Source organism: Epinephelus fuscoguttatus, linkage group LG9 (genome assembly GCF_011397635.1).
Source record: "Epinephelus fuscoguttatus linkage group LG9, E.fuscoguttatus.final_Chr_v1".
NCBI lineage: Eukaryota > Metazoa > Chordata > Actinopteri > Perciformes > Serranidae > Epinephelus > Epinephelus fuscoguttatus.
Window position 1 is genome coordinate 38,416,130 of NC_064760.1, and position 17,550 is coordinate 38,433,679.

At 39.8% G+C, this 17,550-nt stretch overlaps 1 protein-coding gene across 4 annotated transcripts in view; it reads left to right on the forward strand.

Moving 5' to 3' along the window:
- Positions 1–3,096: 3,096 nt before the first annotated feature.
- The window catches only part of LOC125894783 (gamma-aminobutyric acid receptor subunit alpha-2), a 47,913-nt gene continuing 33,459 nt past the window's right edge, over positions 3,097–17,550 (forward strand). The window contains exons 1-3 of one of the 4 annotated variants that reach the window (XM_049586372.1): positions 3,097–3,478; positions 3,904–4,009; positions 7,578–7,693. In XM_049586372.1, the coding sequence (XP_049442329.1) occupies positions 3,939–4,009; positions 7,578–7,693 (187 nt within the window). In that variant the 5' untranslated portion in view covers positions 3,097–3,478; positions 3,904–3,938. Of the gene's footprint in view, positions 3,479–3,903; positions 4,010–6,364; positions 6,389–6,795; positions 6,837–7,577; positions 7,694–17,550 lie in introns of those variants that run through there. The other 3 variants (XM_049586373.1, XM_049586374.1, XM_049586375.1) reach the window with 3 other exon arrangements.

Genomic DNA, 17,550 nt, shown 5'->3' on the forward strand with positions numbered 1-17,550 from the left:
ATACAACGGCTTGACACATACCATGCTAAATGGGGAAAGGGCCATGATCTTTAAGAAAGCTGCCTTTTATAGGACCACAATACACCCCCTTGACTAGACTGTGCACCTACCAAGTTAGATCTAGTGTGATGTGGTGAAGTAACCTTTACTCCTGCTGTCTAAAACCACCATTGAAGACTATAACTATTAGACAACTGAATGCCTTTGAACGTGTTTTGTTTTATTATGTGTTTTTTTTTTTCATTCATTCATTCATCTTCTAACTGCTTCATCCTCTTGAGGGTCGCGGGGGGGCTGGAGCCTATCCCAGCTGACATCGGGCGAGAGGCAGGGTACACCCTGGACAGGTCGCCAGACTATCGCAGGGCTGACACATAGAGACAAACAACCATTCACGCTCACATTCACACCTATGGACAAAAAGAGTTACCAATTAACCTAGTCCCCAATCTGCATGTCTTTGGACTGTGGGAGGAAGCCGGAGTGCCCGGAGAGAACCCACGCTGACACGGGGAGAACATGCAAACTCCGCACAGAAGGGCTCCCACGCCCGGGATCGAACCGGCAACCCTCCTGCTGTGAGGCGATAGTGCTAACCACCACATCACCGTGCCGCCCGTGTTTTTTTTTTTCTTTCTTTTTTTTTTTAAAAATTTGGTTATGTGGTACCTGTGTTGTACACTGTAGGTGGATATCCTGTTTAGATGTCTGTATTGTTCTGTTTGTTACTGTACTGTAATGTCCTGAAACATGGAAAATAAAAAACTTTGGTCATAAAAAAAAAGGCCTTTTTTTTTCCCAGCAGGAAATGCAGTGATGTCTCGGTTAAAATCAACTGTTTTTTTGTGGCACTATCCCAAATGGGAACACTGTGATGTGTTACTAAAAGACAGCCTGGATTGGTGGCTAAAAAGCTGCTGGAAACAGCCATGACTCGCTGTGGTTTGGTGGTCTCGAACAGTGGTCTGCAGCTGGGCAGGCGTCTCACCTAGGTGTTACACATCCATCATCCTTTCCACCTTCTGACAACAAAGTCAGCTTATGCCCTACATAACTCTATAAATATTGATATGAAACATACAAATCTAAGTCATCTGTGATGAACAATTCCAACATTTTCTTGTGGTGTTCTTCTGGGGTCCCCTGGGGGCTGGGGCCCAGGCCAGTTGGTAATCCAGTCATGAAACAAGTCACAATCAACTTCATTTTCTCAAATCTTTGGACAAAAGACATTCTGATGTTTATTTACTTTCTCTGCAAGAATGAACTCACGTGTGTTCTGTTCAGTTTTGCTCTTAATTGCTGCAGACTTACATTTGGCACCGAAAGAATGTTTCATTGAATTTATGAAATAAAGTCTCCAACAATCAGATTTTTGTGATGTTTTTTGTCTCTCTTCACTGGTTTGCTGTGTATTGGTTAATTCAAACAGCCCCCCCCAAAAATCGTCTGGGCCCCCTGCAAAGGTCTCATGAATGGGCCCTCCCCAAATCAATGGCAAACTTCTAGGTTTAGAAAAAGATCATATTTTTGGTTAAAATAAGTCAGTGTCTTATGTAACTTGACATAAACATGTCACAGTATGTGCAACAACTTTTTGCAAATTATGTAAGATTACGTTAAAACAATGGTGACTTCGGGTTTCACACAGGGATATGTCAGTGACGTAACATTATGTTAAAACAAACACTGACTTTTGATCTCACATGGGACGCAAACTGCAGTCTCCTAGGTCAAAGTCCAATTCTGTTTGACCCATTTACCTCCCCTCCTTCCCACCAAAAGACATGTTTACAGAGTTGGAGTTTAAAAGGCCCAGTGTGTCTCATAAGGATGTGAAAACATGCCTTTTGAAATACAAATAAACATGCACCTTATTTCAGGGCCCACATGTGTGCAACCACTGATTTGCACACTGGTATTGCATTCAGAAGTATCGTAGTGACATGTCAAATGGAGTTATATTTCCCCAGCTATAGACATGCTCTTGTGTCTACAGCATGTGGTGCTGAAAGAACAGCTCCCAACGCTCCACACAGAGGATGGGACACAATTTGGAAGCAAAGCAATAATATGAAACTATTTTGAGTTATAGTAGTGGTTTTGAGTTTTGATTTATTTGTCAGTTTCTGATTTGAGGCAATCCAGAGAAATGAGCCTACATGCTGTAAACACTGCAACAGCAATAAATGTTTGAAAAGGCTGAGTATTTCTACCACAATACACAGTCCTAGCAACAGCAAAGTATCAAGAGGGCCATCCATTTTCTCTGTCTCCCCCCCACACACGCACACACACACACACACACACACAACACAGAAAAACACCTTTTATTAAAACCAATTTATGTTCAGACCGATATTTACCTTTTGTGATACTGTACATTTTTTACATTTTACATATTTGTACAGCAGTGTCAAGAGTGACCACACATACATAAGTTTACCATGTATATGCTTTTTTCCCTCTTGTAATCAGTTAATGAATCCTTAATTTCAAGTCAGGCGTGTATCCCAGAGTTTGACTTCACCTTAAATTATTAAAAATGTTGCTGCTGTAAGGTTGCTGCTTATCCACTACACACAGTCATTAATCAGCCCTTTAGTGGGGTGTCCCATGGTCTATTTGCTGTGTTAAAGGCTTTTCCATTCCAGTATATATCCAGGTCCAAATAAACAGATTATTTTTTAGTGTGTAAGCCTGAAAATTAAAAGAAAATCAAGTCTATGTCGAGTGTTGACACACACACACACACACACACACACACACACACACACACACACACACACACACACATATCTGTCAAAAACACATCTGTCTCACCCAAAATGGTTGAACTCCATTTCTAATCATGCCATTTCCATCACAACGATGCAAGACGACTGGATGTTTTGCATAATCGATAAGGTGCAGCCTATACATTGGCTGTGAGTGGAAACAACATTCATTAAGATGCTGACATTCCAAGGTCTGAGCTGCAGGCTGCAGGAAGGAGGCTCAGTGCTTAGAAAACTACCTCTAGGACCCAGTGCTTCTCCTCCTCAGCCTTTGTAGTTTTTGTGTGGAGATGAGGGAGACTGAGATGTGCTTCTTGCTTATCACGATTCACATCGAGCTTTTTTTTTCTTTAACCAGCTGAGGGGGGGTGCTGAACAGGGCAATTTGAAGCCAGGACCAGCTCTAGCAGCTGCTGTTTTTTAATACGTATTTTTTTTACGCTTTCATTTCATTTCGTTGCGTCTCATTTTTATAAATTTATTTGAAGGAAAAAAAAATTGGGTACACAATGAAAGCCAATGCATTTCGGGTGCATTCGTGCTGCTGGCTGGGACTATGATTTATCAATGCTCGCAGCTTTGTTCTCATGACACAGTTGCACTCATTCAGTCTCATCCAAACAGGAGCGAGCGGTGATTTGTCTTTAACTTTCTTGCATCTTGGACGATTCTAGCTGCAGCAGGTACTTTCTGCACTTGAGGTGAGTCTGTTTTTTTTAACCCCCAACCCTAGACACAAAGGTTTATTGTATTATTATTTATTATGTGGAGAGATGGTGGAAAGCGTGGGAGAGGAGCTGGATCTCACATTTTCTCTCATATTATCGCTTATTTTCTGCATGTAATTGTTGTTTTGTCGTCTGAGTAGGTGATAGAGCTCGGTGTACTGACTTGATCCAATATTTTTGGTAACAGTAATGTTCAGTGAGTGGAGGCGTGGGACGTGTCAGTGAATACTAATTGCTGTCAGTTGCTGTCTCTGCTGCTTCTTCGTCTATTTTTTCCCTTTACATTCGCGTGCTGAGGGGAATCCCCAAAAATAAGTGATGGACATAATGACTGTATGGGTCACATATGAATTCACAGGCATGTCAAGCCGGTTAAATTGAGCCTCCATTCATTCCAGCGGCTGTCCTGCTGTGTGTAGGTGTTGAAGCAGCCATGTGGAGCAGAGAGAGCGCTCCTCTACTTCTCATCTGCCTGCTGGCGCTCACAGCTCTCTGGAAAACCAGGTGAGTGTTTTTTGAATGGGAGACGCCTCGAAGCGGTGATAGTGTACAAGGTGCAGGCCGGGGATCACTCACCGTGTCTCTGGGGACGTGATGGAGGTCTCCATTTGTCAAGTTTTTATCACGCTGGAGTCATTATCAGTGGACAGTCAGTGCGCAGGAGGAGAGGCATTTCACCGCCTTCAGTATCCTCAGTCTGACCGTAAAAATAACCCAGAGGCCATGTGTGGGGGTAATTATCTCCTTTCGCAGCTGTACTACAATTTCTAATGCAGGCCTTTATAACCCATACTGATTTCCAAGGTTATTTGGTATTGCAGATTCCATAGATCAGCTTGGGTTTTATTAGCCAATCTATATAACAGGACATTAATCCTTGTTTTAACAGCCTATTCTAAATTAGGATAATAGCTATGTCCAATATTAACCTTGAAATGTAATTTTGTGGCCAACTAGCCTCTTTTTCAATTAGAATACAGCTACCAACAAATAGTATTTAGCCTAGATATACTGTATATTTATAGCCATTATTACTTAAAATTGATATGCCTGATGATTCTAACCTGCTGTGCACTTTCATTTTTACTACAGCTAGGCACCCACTGTTTTATCACAAGACATCTCACATTATCACATCAGGTGTAAAGGTGTCTTATAATATTGGGAGTGACAGTTTAGGTCGTTTGAGTGCTCACACTAGAGGACAGTTGGCAAAAGAAAGAAACAGACGATGTCAGAGGCATGAGAGGCAATTTAAATAAGGCCACTGAATCCGTTATCCACCATGCCCCCACCAATGTGCAATAAGAACTCGTCTGGGGCCAAGTAGTCCATTGCCTAGTGGCTGTAGGCCTTTTTCAAAGAAGACCTTTTTTTGTCATAGTGATAAAAGCACAGGTGTAAATAAAAAAAATATATTTTGGCAGAATTCTGCTATGGTTTTTGGGTCTTGGTGTTATAGGCCTAAATGCTGGCTTGCTGTCAAACTGGAATCCCCTGATAGAGTAGAGCCATTGTTATTATTAATTAACACATGCTTTTCCTACCATGATAATTCAAAATGTCTGCTGTGAAAGAATGGGAAGCGGAAGGTCTCATTAGTGCTGTCCAATTTATCGATTTATCGATAAATATCGATTCTGAATTATTTTTTTTACGCAGCATCAATATGCAAGTAGGCTACCAGCTGCACTTTTACACTCTCTCTTATTGTTAATGTTTACTACAGTCATCTGCTGTTCTCAACAACAAACAAAGGAGAGCCATCATTGTCATGCTATGGCTTTGTTATGTTTATTTTAATATTCTAATGGATATTTAACCCGTATACCCCGATGCCAATTTCCCTCTGTCGTATTGAAAATGGTATTGAATATTATATAATAATATTTGAAATTAGGAATTCCAATGTCATGACAATACAGAACTACAGAACGTCATCAAGCTGAACATGGCTTTACAGCCTTGTTGTTGTGGCGAGGCTGAGTAGAATAGAATAGATAACAGTGCACTAGAACGAAATTTTGTTGCATTGACTCTCAGAATAGCAGTTAAAAATACAACTGTCAAACATAAAAAGTGCTTTGTGTGCATACAGTTAACAAATCTGTAATAATATATATACAATTTTAAAAATCAATAGACAGCCTAGTTCTAGCAGCAGTATTTTCTGTCATTTCATTGTCTGTGTGGGTGTTTGGCTAATAGCGGTGTCGTGTTTGTTTAATAGCGTTAAACGTTAACATTAGCTTTCACTTTTAATGATTACATTTAGGCTAAGCTTCAGAAATCATAAAAAATTGTGTTGGTTTGTGAAGATGATCTTGGTGAACAAAATGTGTAACATTAAGTATTATAAACTAGTGTTTGCCACAGAGCTTATTTTCTGCAATAATCCAAAATCCAATTGATAAATTGGAAGATGGGCTTTTAATTGAAGGAGCCAGGATGATTAAGTTGAACAAAATACCCTAACATTACCAATACAGTATGTTGCTGTTATTGAAGCTGAATTGACTGTTTTGGTAAAGATTAGATTTATTTTATTTTTTTATTTTTTTGCCAGCAATTGTGGCTTGTCACCATTTTGCCACTCATTTATTTCAACTTCTGTAGTTGTTGTCTCCAAGGGTGAGAAAGTTAGAATGTTTTAGAAATTCCCAATATTTTCAACTTTACCACTAACACTAAGTTAACACTACCTGCTAGCTAACAAGCAAGGCTCGAAAATTAGCTAGCTAGTTAGATAGCTAACGTAAGAAGCTAATGTTAGCACAAAACAATAAAAATAAGCGAAACAGTTGTGAATGAACTTTGCTTAAGGGATACATGTGAGAGTTCATTATTTCCTCCACCTAATTTTTCTTACACATGCTAATGCAGGTTTGATGACGATTTGATTTGATGCTCTTTCTACTGCAATGCTAACAATGCTGGCTGCTCTGATACTTAAACTGTGGCAAAGCGCTGTAGAGTGCTGCAGGGATGATGATTATCTGTAGGCCAACACAGATGTTAGCATTGCCCTGGTTCCCTGACAAAAAGCCAATAGGACTTTTCCATTAATTTTAGATTATTGCAGCAAATAAGTTCAGTGGCAAATAAAAGTTTATGATACCTACACGTTTTGGTCAGCAAGATACGATTTTAGGATTTTTTTAACCATAAATGCAACTGCTAGAAGAAAAAAGCTAATGTTAGGCTATAAATGAACTACACCATGATCACGACTTCAGCCTCACCACCACAACAAGTCTGTAAAGCCATGTTTGGTGTGGTGACGCTCTGTAGTCTCGCTTGTTAGCATCCGTCTTTTTTAAGACACGTAAAGGTATCAAAATTCACAACTGGGGTATTAACTGTCATATTTTATGTGACGTGAAAGCCTCCTCAGCTTGTGCTGACTACAAACCTTATTTTAGGGAACCTAACCGTAAACCCATTCAAGCTGACTTTGACATGAGGAAAGTGGGAGCGCTTAAATGCTAACACTTATTTCTGGGTTTTAGGACTTACTCCTGCAGCATGCTATTGCTACACTAGAGAACATTCTGTACTTGAAAATAAAAACATCAAAATGATGGTAATTAAAGAAGCATAGTCCAAACAGATAATACCCAGATGTGAAACATAATTAATATTGTATAGACATTATCTGCTTTAAGTAGCCTAAAATATGCCCATAACCTGTGGCTGTTACACCAGAGCTGCCGACAGTGGTGAATATGTCGAGCTTTAATGTAGGACCTTATCTGAATTTATTTACCATGAATCTCTAGCTCTGATTACATTTGCATATTCAGTTGTGTTTTGGCTCCAAGATCAGATGGCTCACAAATGTTCTGCCTTGAACTGGGTCATCCGTGTGGATGAGAAACAATGTGTATGTGTGTGTCTGTGTGGGCATGTATGAAGTCTCTGCCAGATCATAACAACCCCTTTTTTCATAAATCAGGCCTCTGTGGAAAACACAGTTATGAGTCTAAGTACAATTAAAATTTAATCAAACAAATTTCTGTTTCTTGAAGTGTCCCTTAGCTGGTCATGTTGTTATTGTGTTTCTGTCGACTAGGTCAGTGAATGCCGATGCTGCATCTGATGCCTTTAAAACCAACATCACGCTGTTCACACGGATCCTGGATAGCCTGCTGGATGGATATGACAACCGTCTACGGCCAGGTCTCGGGGGTAAGGAAATGATCTATTATCAGTAGATGGAGGGAACTTTATAATTTAATATCTGTACTTTTTAGATGGTACTATTTAACTTTCTCATTAGATTTTTTGTGCTTCCATTTATTATGACATAACACGTGTCTTTTTTAAATGGTTGATGGCTCATTTGGAGTGCGAACACTGCATTTAACATCAGATTTGTAGTGCTGATAACCTTTGGCAACAATCCCCTCAAGAATAAACTGACAAGCACACTCTGTGCACAAAACATTTAGGTTATATAACACTCACTCCACTTCCTGGAAAGTCACAACAGCCAAACTGGCCACATTTGACCCCGTGGAGGGCTGTATTCTCGCTTGAGTTTTTGCAGAAAATGCCCGCTGAATCTCTAAGATACTGGAGGAAAATAAGTGTGGGTGCTGCGTCAGTTTGGCTGTGCTGCATGGTTGGAATGGTAGTTTTACTGTAGGGACATGGTTGAATTAATGTCAAAGTAAAATGTTTGAACTTTGGAAATCTGTATGGATTTGGATGCAACATCAATCTATCCATTCCGTCTTGGATTATGTCATCTTTAAGGAGCAGTTTGACTAAAATGTAGCATTAAAGGTTAGTTTTGTTATGATCGGGTATGACCTAGACATTGCAACATTTAAAGTAGTTCCTGGATATGTTTGCACTTTTAAGTGCACAGAAAGCACAACATGTCTGCCATTATTGGCACAATGGTTAGTGTTGATTCAATGGAAATCTGTCAAGCCGCTTCACTCTGAATGGTCAGAGAATGTTATGGTATATCTCAAGATTGAAAAACTTAAATACTAATTAAGTATTTAGGTAGTTACGGTACTTACAGTTAACTAAATTGTGTGTGTTTATGTACGCTTGTAGGGTATTGATGAATCTGGGTAAGTACAAGAGGCAAACAAGTTGTCATTACTATGGTGGCATCCCCTTACAATATGTGCATGCTTGGGTGCAGGCTATCCTAAAAAGTGTTTTTCTACTTTTATCTTTACTTTCTATGTAACATTACTTCTGACAACATCAGAACATGTGTAGTTCTTAGCTGATCAAACAGTAGTGGCAAACTGCAACTTTAGGGAAAAACTGATTATGAAACAGAAACATCAGCTAAGTCAACGCATTTGCTAACGTAGCTAACATTAGTTGACTAATGTCACACTGTCTAGGAGCTGTGTTGGTCCAACAGACCAATCAATTAACCAATTAATCAACTATGTGGCGTTATTGTATTTAGTTAGTTGCCTTAAAGTAACACCACAAAGTAAACATAATTTAGTTGGCATCAGAAACAGAACATGTAGGACGATGTTGTTCTGTGTTTCAGTTTAACGAGTGAGTGTTAACTTGTGACTCTAAGCCAAATGCATCGTGGTTCCTTGTCGCTACAGCAGCTGTTGAGAACACAAACAGGACATATATGTGTCCTCATTTAAGCCTTCAGTTCTATGTTAATTAATTTTGAATACAAACTAATTTGTTTATTATTTATGCCAACCATTTATGTAGGCTATATTACTATGAGAAAGCATGGATGTTATTTGGCTTAAAGGCACCGGTTAACATGCTCATTAAACCCAAACACTGGCCTATGTTTAGTAGAAGGGATTTTTTTTAAACATAGAAAACTACATTTTATGCTAAAATCTGTCATCAATTATCTGAGTTATTTTAGAAAATTGATAACCTTTTCTGCAAGCAGCAGCGGACACTGCGACTTGCCACATCATGCGACATCTTGCTGCAAGATGGCAGCTAACACATAAAGAGGTTGCCAGATTTGTGTATAATCACATGGGTTGTGTGAGGTGATTAATGTCATTTTGCAATACAAGTAAATCTACATGTTGGAAGAGCTCAACAAAAGATCTCAAAATGAAAAATTAAATAATAGAATATAATAATATGTTGTATAATATACAATATAATATATTTTTTATGTTTTAGTGAAATGTAGCTATTAAAAAATGATTTTCCTTGGTGCCTGTGAGGTTTGATACAGTAAATTTCAAGCCACAAAAGAATGATAGGCTTCAGTATTTTCAACTCTCTGCAGAAGACACACTCTGTGTTTTGTGTGGATGAGAGTCACGTCTGTGGCCTCAGTGCGCCACAGTGCTTCCCTCTCCATCCTCACCTCTCCCATCATCCTCCATGTTTGGCATTTCATTTCCAGCTGGCCCCTCACCCCAAAGCTGAGCTCCTCCCTCAGGATTTGGTTCCATTTGAAATTCAAATTCCTGGGGCCATCAGCCCAGTCCAGGAGCTGCCATATGGGGAACAGACCTCCTTTAGCTTGGCAGTGCTCAGCCTGTGCAACTGGACCTACAGTAATGGTGCTGCTAGCTTATTTACTGTGTAGGAAACGCATACATGTTAGCCTATTACAACACTGTTGCTTAATATTTTACTTTTAAGCACTTAATTATCATATGTCATGGAAACCTTCCATCAAAAATGGTTTACGCACCAAACCTAATGCATCTCTAAATATAATAAAAATATATTTGGCCCTGGTACGTTTGACAAGAGTTTTGTTGTCCATTGTAAATGTATAGGACTGAATCAATAAAGCTATTGATTTTGACGACATTAACTAATGACTTTCCTCTATCTGACAGCTCTGGAGAAGTAATCACATTAAAGGCAGTCTTAGGAGAGAACAGCAATCTGAAATAAAACATATAAATAAAACAGTCGCACAGTACCATGAGAACATACATTTTTATCAGGTTCATGTCCGGTGGGAGTAAAACTCCCAACACTCAAGACGCAGCACCATACTGTAGCCATTAATGTACACAGGCTACATTCATGGAGCAGAATTCAGTCTAGGAACAGAGAAATGACCTCAGATGGAGTTTTCCACATTGTAGACACATTAGGTCTTTATGTCTCATCTGTGGAAAAACATGTTAACGCTTCACTGAGCTTTAGTTTGTAACACGTTCTTAATGGCTGAAAAAGAGCCTCATCACAGCAGCACGAGTGTGTTCACTCAGACATACAGTATATTCTGGGATACAGAGTCAGACAGTTTTCATGTTTAAGTGGTGTACACCCAAAAAAAGGAGCCCGAATCCCATTGCATCAATATACTGAATGCAGTCTCTCTCAGTATGAATATTCAAGTATACAGGTTTTTATTTACAGCATCATTACACATCAGGTACCTTCATACACACAGAGCATTGCAAACTGTATTTTTCCTCCATAGTCATTTGACTTAGTAGCTATATTGTCCCTCATCTCTGTATTTTACTTTAATACATGATAATTCAAAGACAGCTAAGATGTGTGGTCAGAATAACAGGAACACCTGAATGAGGTAATACAATAAATCCAAAATTACAAGACCTAGGGGTGTAGGTTTTGTGTCATCACTGGGGGACACACATATGAAATAGGCAGGGTTGTCACTGACAAAAGAAAATCTTGGTTGATTGAAAATATACTTACTCTTCAACCAATTAATTGGTCGATGGGGAAAAAAAAATTCTGCAGGTTATCTCTAAGTTAACTAAATCGGCCACAGTGCACTCTACCTAGTAGCGCTCTATGTCCACCAAAGCATTTCTTTTTTCCTGTCACAGGGCTCGACATTAACACTTGCCCAGGGCAAGTTAACTCTGTGCTCAGGCAAGTGGAATGCCTCGAGTGAAAAATAAATACGATGTCCACTGAATACAATGCATTATCTGAAAATAAACTGTGCAGTGTATCACTGGGAGCATCAAGCTGAGCTGCATACGCGAGTCTGTCTCACCATCAAGCGTTGGACTGATTAGAAAATTCTTACATACTGGACACTATAGAAGGTTACTCTCGATGTGACTATGTGATCCTTTTCATTTCAGAAGCTTTATAATGCAGCCTTGAAGTGCTATGTCTTTTTGAAGACTAACTAAAATAATCCATAATGATAAATCCGACACATCTGAATGTCTTCTGTGATTATTTATTGTTTTTTCCAATTAAAAATGAGATTTACAAATTTGGGGTAAAAGAGTGGAGAAGGAGCAGGACAAATACCACAAGGACCAACCGTCACTTAGGACATCGACAAGTGCCAAATAACACCAACTGCTGTTTTCAGCTGGGAAAGGATATGCTTTGGTGGACAGTAATTAGTGATTGTCTGACAAATGGAAACTTGGTTTGACGACAGCATATTGACCAGCTAACAGTCTAACAATCTTCTGCATTCTTGTGAATTTTTATGGACAAATGTGTGCCTTTTCTGCATCAATTTAACGTAATAATGTCTTTTATTTCCATTTCATCAGAATAAAATCCTCCGCTAATTACTATGTTCCACTGAGGGGCGTGTGTCCTCTGCACCCCCCCCCCCAAAACCTATACCCATGATAAGACCACAACCTACAGCTTAAAAAAAACAAACAAATAAATAAATAACTGCAGCACCTTTCAGACAAACATATTCTCATGCAGTGGTTTGTATGATATCTAATGAATTAGTGACCCACAAATGGTGCTGTCACATCACGTGCGTAATGTAATTTTGCGTAATGTAAAATTACGTAGGTTAGGTAACGGAATAGAAACATGGTGACAATGTACCTCAAAATAACTCAAAGTTCACTTGGTTTCACACCAAAAGAAAAGTCCTGTGTTTGTTTGACCCATCCACCACCCACACCTGCCTCCTTACATGGATATTCAGTCTTTGTACCACTTTCTTTACTTCTATCAACACATTGTTCAGGTGATCGCAGCCTTTCTGATTGTGTGGGTTATACATGAATTACTGGCTCATGATTATGTGGGTTATATATGAATTGTGGTACATTACCTTTTGCAGGTATGTATACGAACAGTGCATGAGAACAGCCTGCTCAGACACAGTTTCAGCCAGGTTAAATTAGTTGCAGGGCTGTTACCATGGATTGCATTAAATTGTGCACAAAATGGTATGCTCCTATATCAAGGTGTAATGATGACTTACTGTTTAGTTGTTTTTCTTAAGGTATGTGACATTTAACTCTGTCCCAGCTCTCTGCTGTGTCTTATTGCCGTGAACAAGAGATGTAGGTTGAAACATTTTACAGCTCCTGCTGATAATCAAATGATAAAGATGTAAAAGATGAATCTAGGGCAGAGGTTTTCAAGATGAACCCATGTGTCCCCTTGGGGCCACGAGAGGGTTTCAAGGGAGAGAACAAAAAACAACTGTAATCGTTTCAACAATGAATGAATTACTGTGTGGGCTCAGGCTGCACATTTCTCTTGACTTTATTTGTAGCAAGTACAACATAATCACAGCCATTTGATGTCTAAACAGACCTATTGCTTTCACAAGCAAAAACAGCTATTTTTCTCCAATACAGAGACTGTAATGTAACTACTGTGGACTAAATTGTAACCCTAACTGGTTTAATCCAGCATTTATTTTTGATACTTGTCCTCTGTTTCGAGTGTTGAAGCAATACCAAGCTCTTTTAAAATGCAGCAATTGGTTTCTGTCACTTTCACTGAAATCAAGCCAGGCTGCAGAGAGCGAATGTAGAAAGCACAGTTGCTCCCACATCATCATTAGTGTGACTGCGAGGCAGCTCACTTCTGTTCATATTCACACTTCTGCTACTAATTTGTTTTCCACCCCAAAAATTTGTCAGCTAACTAGAACTTCACACTCAGAGCTATGCATTATGTTCAGGCTTAAAAGCAAGATTTTGATGTCAAATTCCAACTGATCTGTTGATTTGACATGAGAACCGAAGTAAATAATGCTGTCGGGTTACTTATCCAACAGGAGAAAGTTAAGACAAAAATGCTCCCAACTTTCAAACACAAGTAAGCCTCTCACATGTCTTTGGTATTGTAACCTTACTTTCTTGTTCAGAAGCATTCCCCAGTTCTTTTGGCCTGTGAGCAATAAGCAGGCTACAGTTTCTCTTGTTTTATCTTCTTTAATTCACATGAAAATACAGTAGGGCAGCGTACATCCAGCTTCACTGTTAACTGCAGCACGTTACCCGGAGTCTGTTACACCAACACCTGTCCCTTAGAAAGCAATGTCTGGTAGGAACTATAGTTAGGCCCAATCCCAATACCTCCCCTTGTCCACTACCCCTTAGCCCTTGGGGGTTGAAAGATGAAGGTTTGAAATCTTTCCCTAGTAACTGGGACACCACTCGCTACGTTACCGTGTCGGTTACGTTCACGCATATGTAACTATTTTAAACAGGAAGCCATGAGCCATCTAAGTTAAGTTTAAGTTTATTTACTTTATTAATCCCCAGAGGGGAAATTCAATGTTTTCACTCTTGCTTGTCAATTACACACAGGTCTGAAAGACACACACATGCACAAACAGGACCTATACATGCACAAAGTGGAGAGATGTCAGAGTGAGGGGGCTGCCCTTGGTGAGGCGCCACGAGCGGTTGGGGGGTTCGGTGCCTTGCTCAAGGGCACCTCGGCAGTGCCCAGGAGGTGAACTGGCACCTCTCCAGCCACCAGTCCACGCTCCATATTTTGGTCCGGATGGGGACTCGAACAGGCTTCCCTCTGGTTCCCAACCCAAGTCCCTATGGACTGAGCTACTGCCACCCTCATACATACATTTCCAACTGACATCTACAATGGAGTTACTATAATGCTTGCTTCTAATGTGCCATTAGAGTAATAAGATATGTACGACAGGGGACTTCTAACATTACAAGGCAGCATAGTTATACTCGCTGGCTTGTTATCGGAATGTGAAAAACCGACAAAAACCTGACAACGGTAACGTTAGCTAGCTGGCTAGCTTTCTGTCAACTCCAATCTAGACATTATGAATAGCAATAAGAAAAATTGTTATACCGTTCTCTACACAAATACACAGTTATTCAAAAATGTTTTTACAAAAGTTTCATGTTTATTTGCGAAATTATACGTACAGTACAGGCCAAAAGTTTGGACACACCTTCTCATTCAATGCGTTTTCTTTATTTTCATGACTATTTACATTGTAGATTCTCACTGAAGGCATCAAAACTATGAATGAACACATGTGGAGTTATGTACTTAACAAAAAAAGGTGAAATAACTGAAAACATGTTTTATATTCTAGTTTCTTCAAAATAGCCACCCTTTGCTCTGATTAATACTTTGCACACTCTTGGCATTCTCTCGATGAGCTTCAAGAGCTAGTCACCTGAAATGGTTTTCCAACAGTCTTGAAGGAGTTCCCAGAGGTGTTTAGCACTTGTTGGCCCCTTTGCCTTCACTCTGCGGTCCAGCTCACCCCAAACCATCTCGATTGGGTTCAGGTCCGGTGACTGTGGAGGCCAGGTCATCTGCCGCAGCACTCCATCACTCTCCTTCTTGGTCAAATAGCCCTTACACAGCCTGGAGGTGTGTTTGGGGTCATTGTCCTGTTGAAAAATAAATGATCGTCCAACTAAACGCAAACCGGATGGGATGGCATGTCGCTGCAGGATGCTGTGGTAGCCATGCTGGTTCAGTGTGCCTTCAATTTTGAATAAATCCCCAACAGTGTCACCAGCAAAACACCCCCACACCATCACACTTCCTCCTCCATGCTTCACAGTGGGAACCAGGCATGTGGAATCCATCCGTTCACCTTTTCTGCGTCTCACAAAGACACGGCGGTTGGAACCAAAGATCTCAAATTTGGACTCATCAGACCAAAGCACAGATTTCCACTGGTCTAATGTCCATTCCTTGTGTTTCTTGGCCCAAACAAATCTCTTCTGCTTGTTGCCTCTCCTTAGCAGTGGTTTCCTAGCAGTTATTTGACCATGAAGGCCTGATTCGCGCAGTCTCCTCTTAACAGTTGTTCTAGAGATGGGTCTGCTGCTAGAACTCTGTGTGGCATTCATCTGGTCTCTGATCTGAGCTGCTGTCAACTTGCGATTTCTGAGGCTGGTGACTCAGATGAACTTATCCTCAGAAGCAGAGGTGACTCTTGGTCTTCCTTTCCTGGGTCGGTCCTCATGAGTGCCAGTTTCGTTGTAGCGCTTGATGGTTTTTGCAACTCCACTTGGGGACACATTTAAAGTTTTTGCAATTTTCCGGACTGACTGACCTTCATTTCTTAAAGTAATGATGGCCACTCGTTTTTCTTTAGTTAGCTGATTGGTTCTTGCCATAATATGAATTTTAACAGTTGTCCAATACGGCTGTCGACTGTGTATTAACCTGACTTCTGCACAACACAACTGATGGTCCCAACCCCATTGATAAAGCAAGAAATTCCACTAATTAACCCTGATAAGGCACACCTGTGAAGTGGAAACCATTTCAGGTGACTACCTCTTGAAGCTCATGGAGAGAATGCCAAGAGTGTGCAAAGCAGTAATCAGAGCAAAGGGTGGCTGTTTTGAAGAAACTAGAATATAAAACATGTTTTCAGTTATTTCACCTTTTTTTGTTAAGTACATAACTCCACATGTGTTCATTCATAGTTTTGATGCCTTCAGTGAGAATCTACAATGTAAATAGTCATGGAAATAAAGAAAACGCATTGAATGAGAAGGTGTGTCCAAACTTTTGGCCTGTACTGTACATGTATGAACTTTTTTCCCCCTCTCTTGCTCAGTGGTAGCCATGGCGACGTCTACCTCTCGCTGGCAAGTCAGCATCTGAAATCCCTCGCTCAGAAGGGCTAGTTTCATACCTACTACCCGTCGTTATGTCCCCTACCCCTACACGCAAAAAGGAAATGGGACACCCCTACCCCTTGCGGGAACATGCAAATCTAGGGGTGGGGCCAAGGGGTAGGACTAAGGGGAGGTATTGGGACGGGCCCTAATAAAATAACAGTTCAAGTGCTATTAATGATAAAGGAGTAATTACTGTATGTAATAATGCAAAATAATTCTGAAAATCCAAAATAACAATGTGGAATTATTCCTGCTATAGTGATCACCTTTCCACAGTATTTTGTAACACATAAATTAGTATGGTGACTGAAGTAACTAAAATAACCCAAAAATATAATGTGTTTAGCAACTAAGGTTAAAGTATGAGACATCCCACGCTATCTTGGTTAGTAAACATTAATTTGTGCATCTGTTTAAAGGAGAGGTAGAAGTTAAAAACAAGGATTCTTTGAATTTGCACTGATCAGTATTTGCTTATGAACATTTGATCTAATATGATTATGTATGACCATTTATAGTGTGAACTCATTGTAGTTATCACTCAACTCAGCAGTTACACGTGGCATTTCATCATCTTTCAGCTTACTTTGCTGTTTTGATTCAGTCTCTCTGCTCTCATCAGACCTGTTTTCTCACAAAGCAGACCTAAGTCAATACAAGTCCAAATGAATGCTGATGTTGCTTTGTGTCTCGAGACAAAAGTCTGCTAACACTTAACACTTTGGGCTGCTAACCAATTAATGCAGCTTCGAAGTACACTGTTTTCCTGGGAGTGTAAAAAATAAAATCACAACATAAATGTAACCATGCAAACATCTATCACTGTAAAAAGCAGGACCAGTTCTAACAGTTTTGAAGCCCTTTAGGCAAATTCAATGGTGGACAATGGTGAACTACCAGTTTGTTTTCAGTACCATGTCCACACATTTAGCACTTTCGGCTGCTTACCAAAAAGATGTTGGATAAATTAGTATTGATGGTATATAAATAAAGAAATAATTAGCTTCCTGTTTACAGTTGTGTGATTTGTTAACACTGCTGAAGGAAATGAAGCTCATGACACATAAACAGATATCTGACATATTGTTGAGGTAGCCTTTATTGCCACAGACTGACCTGGTGAGCACTGGTTTTTATTTTTGTGTTTTATTTGTGGCTGGAGATACTTTGTAAAACAAAAGTTGTGTGGACAGATTGTTTCAGATTTAC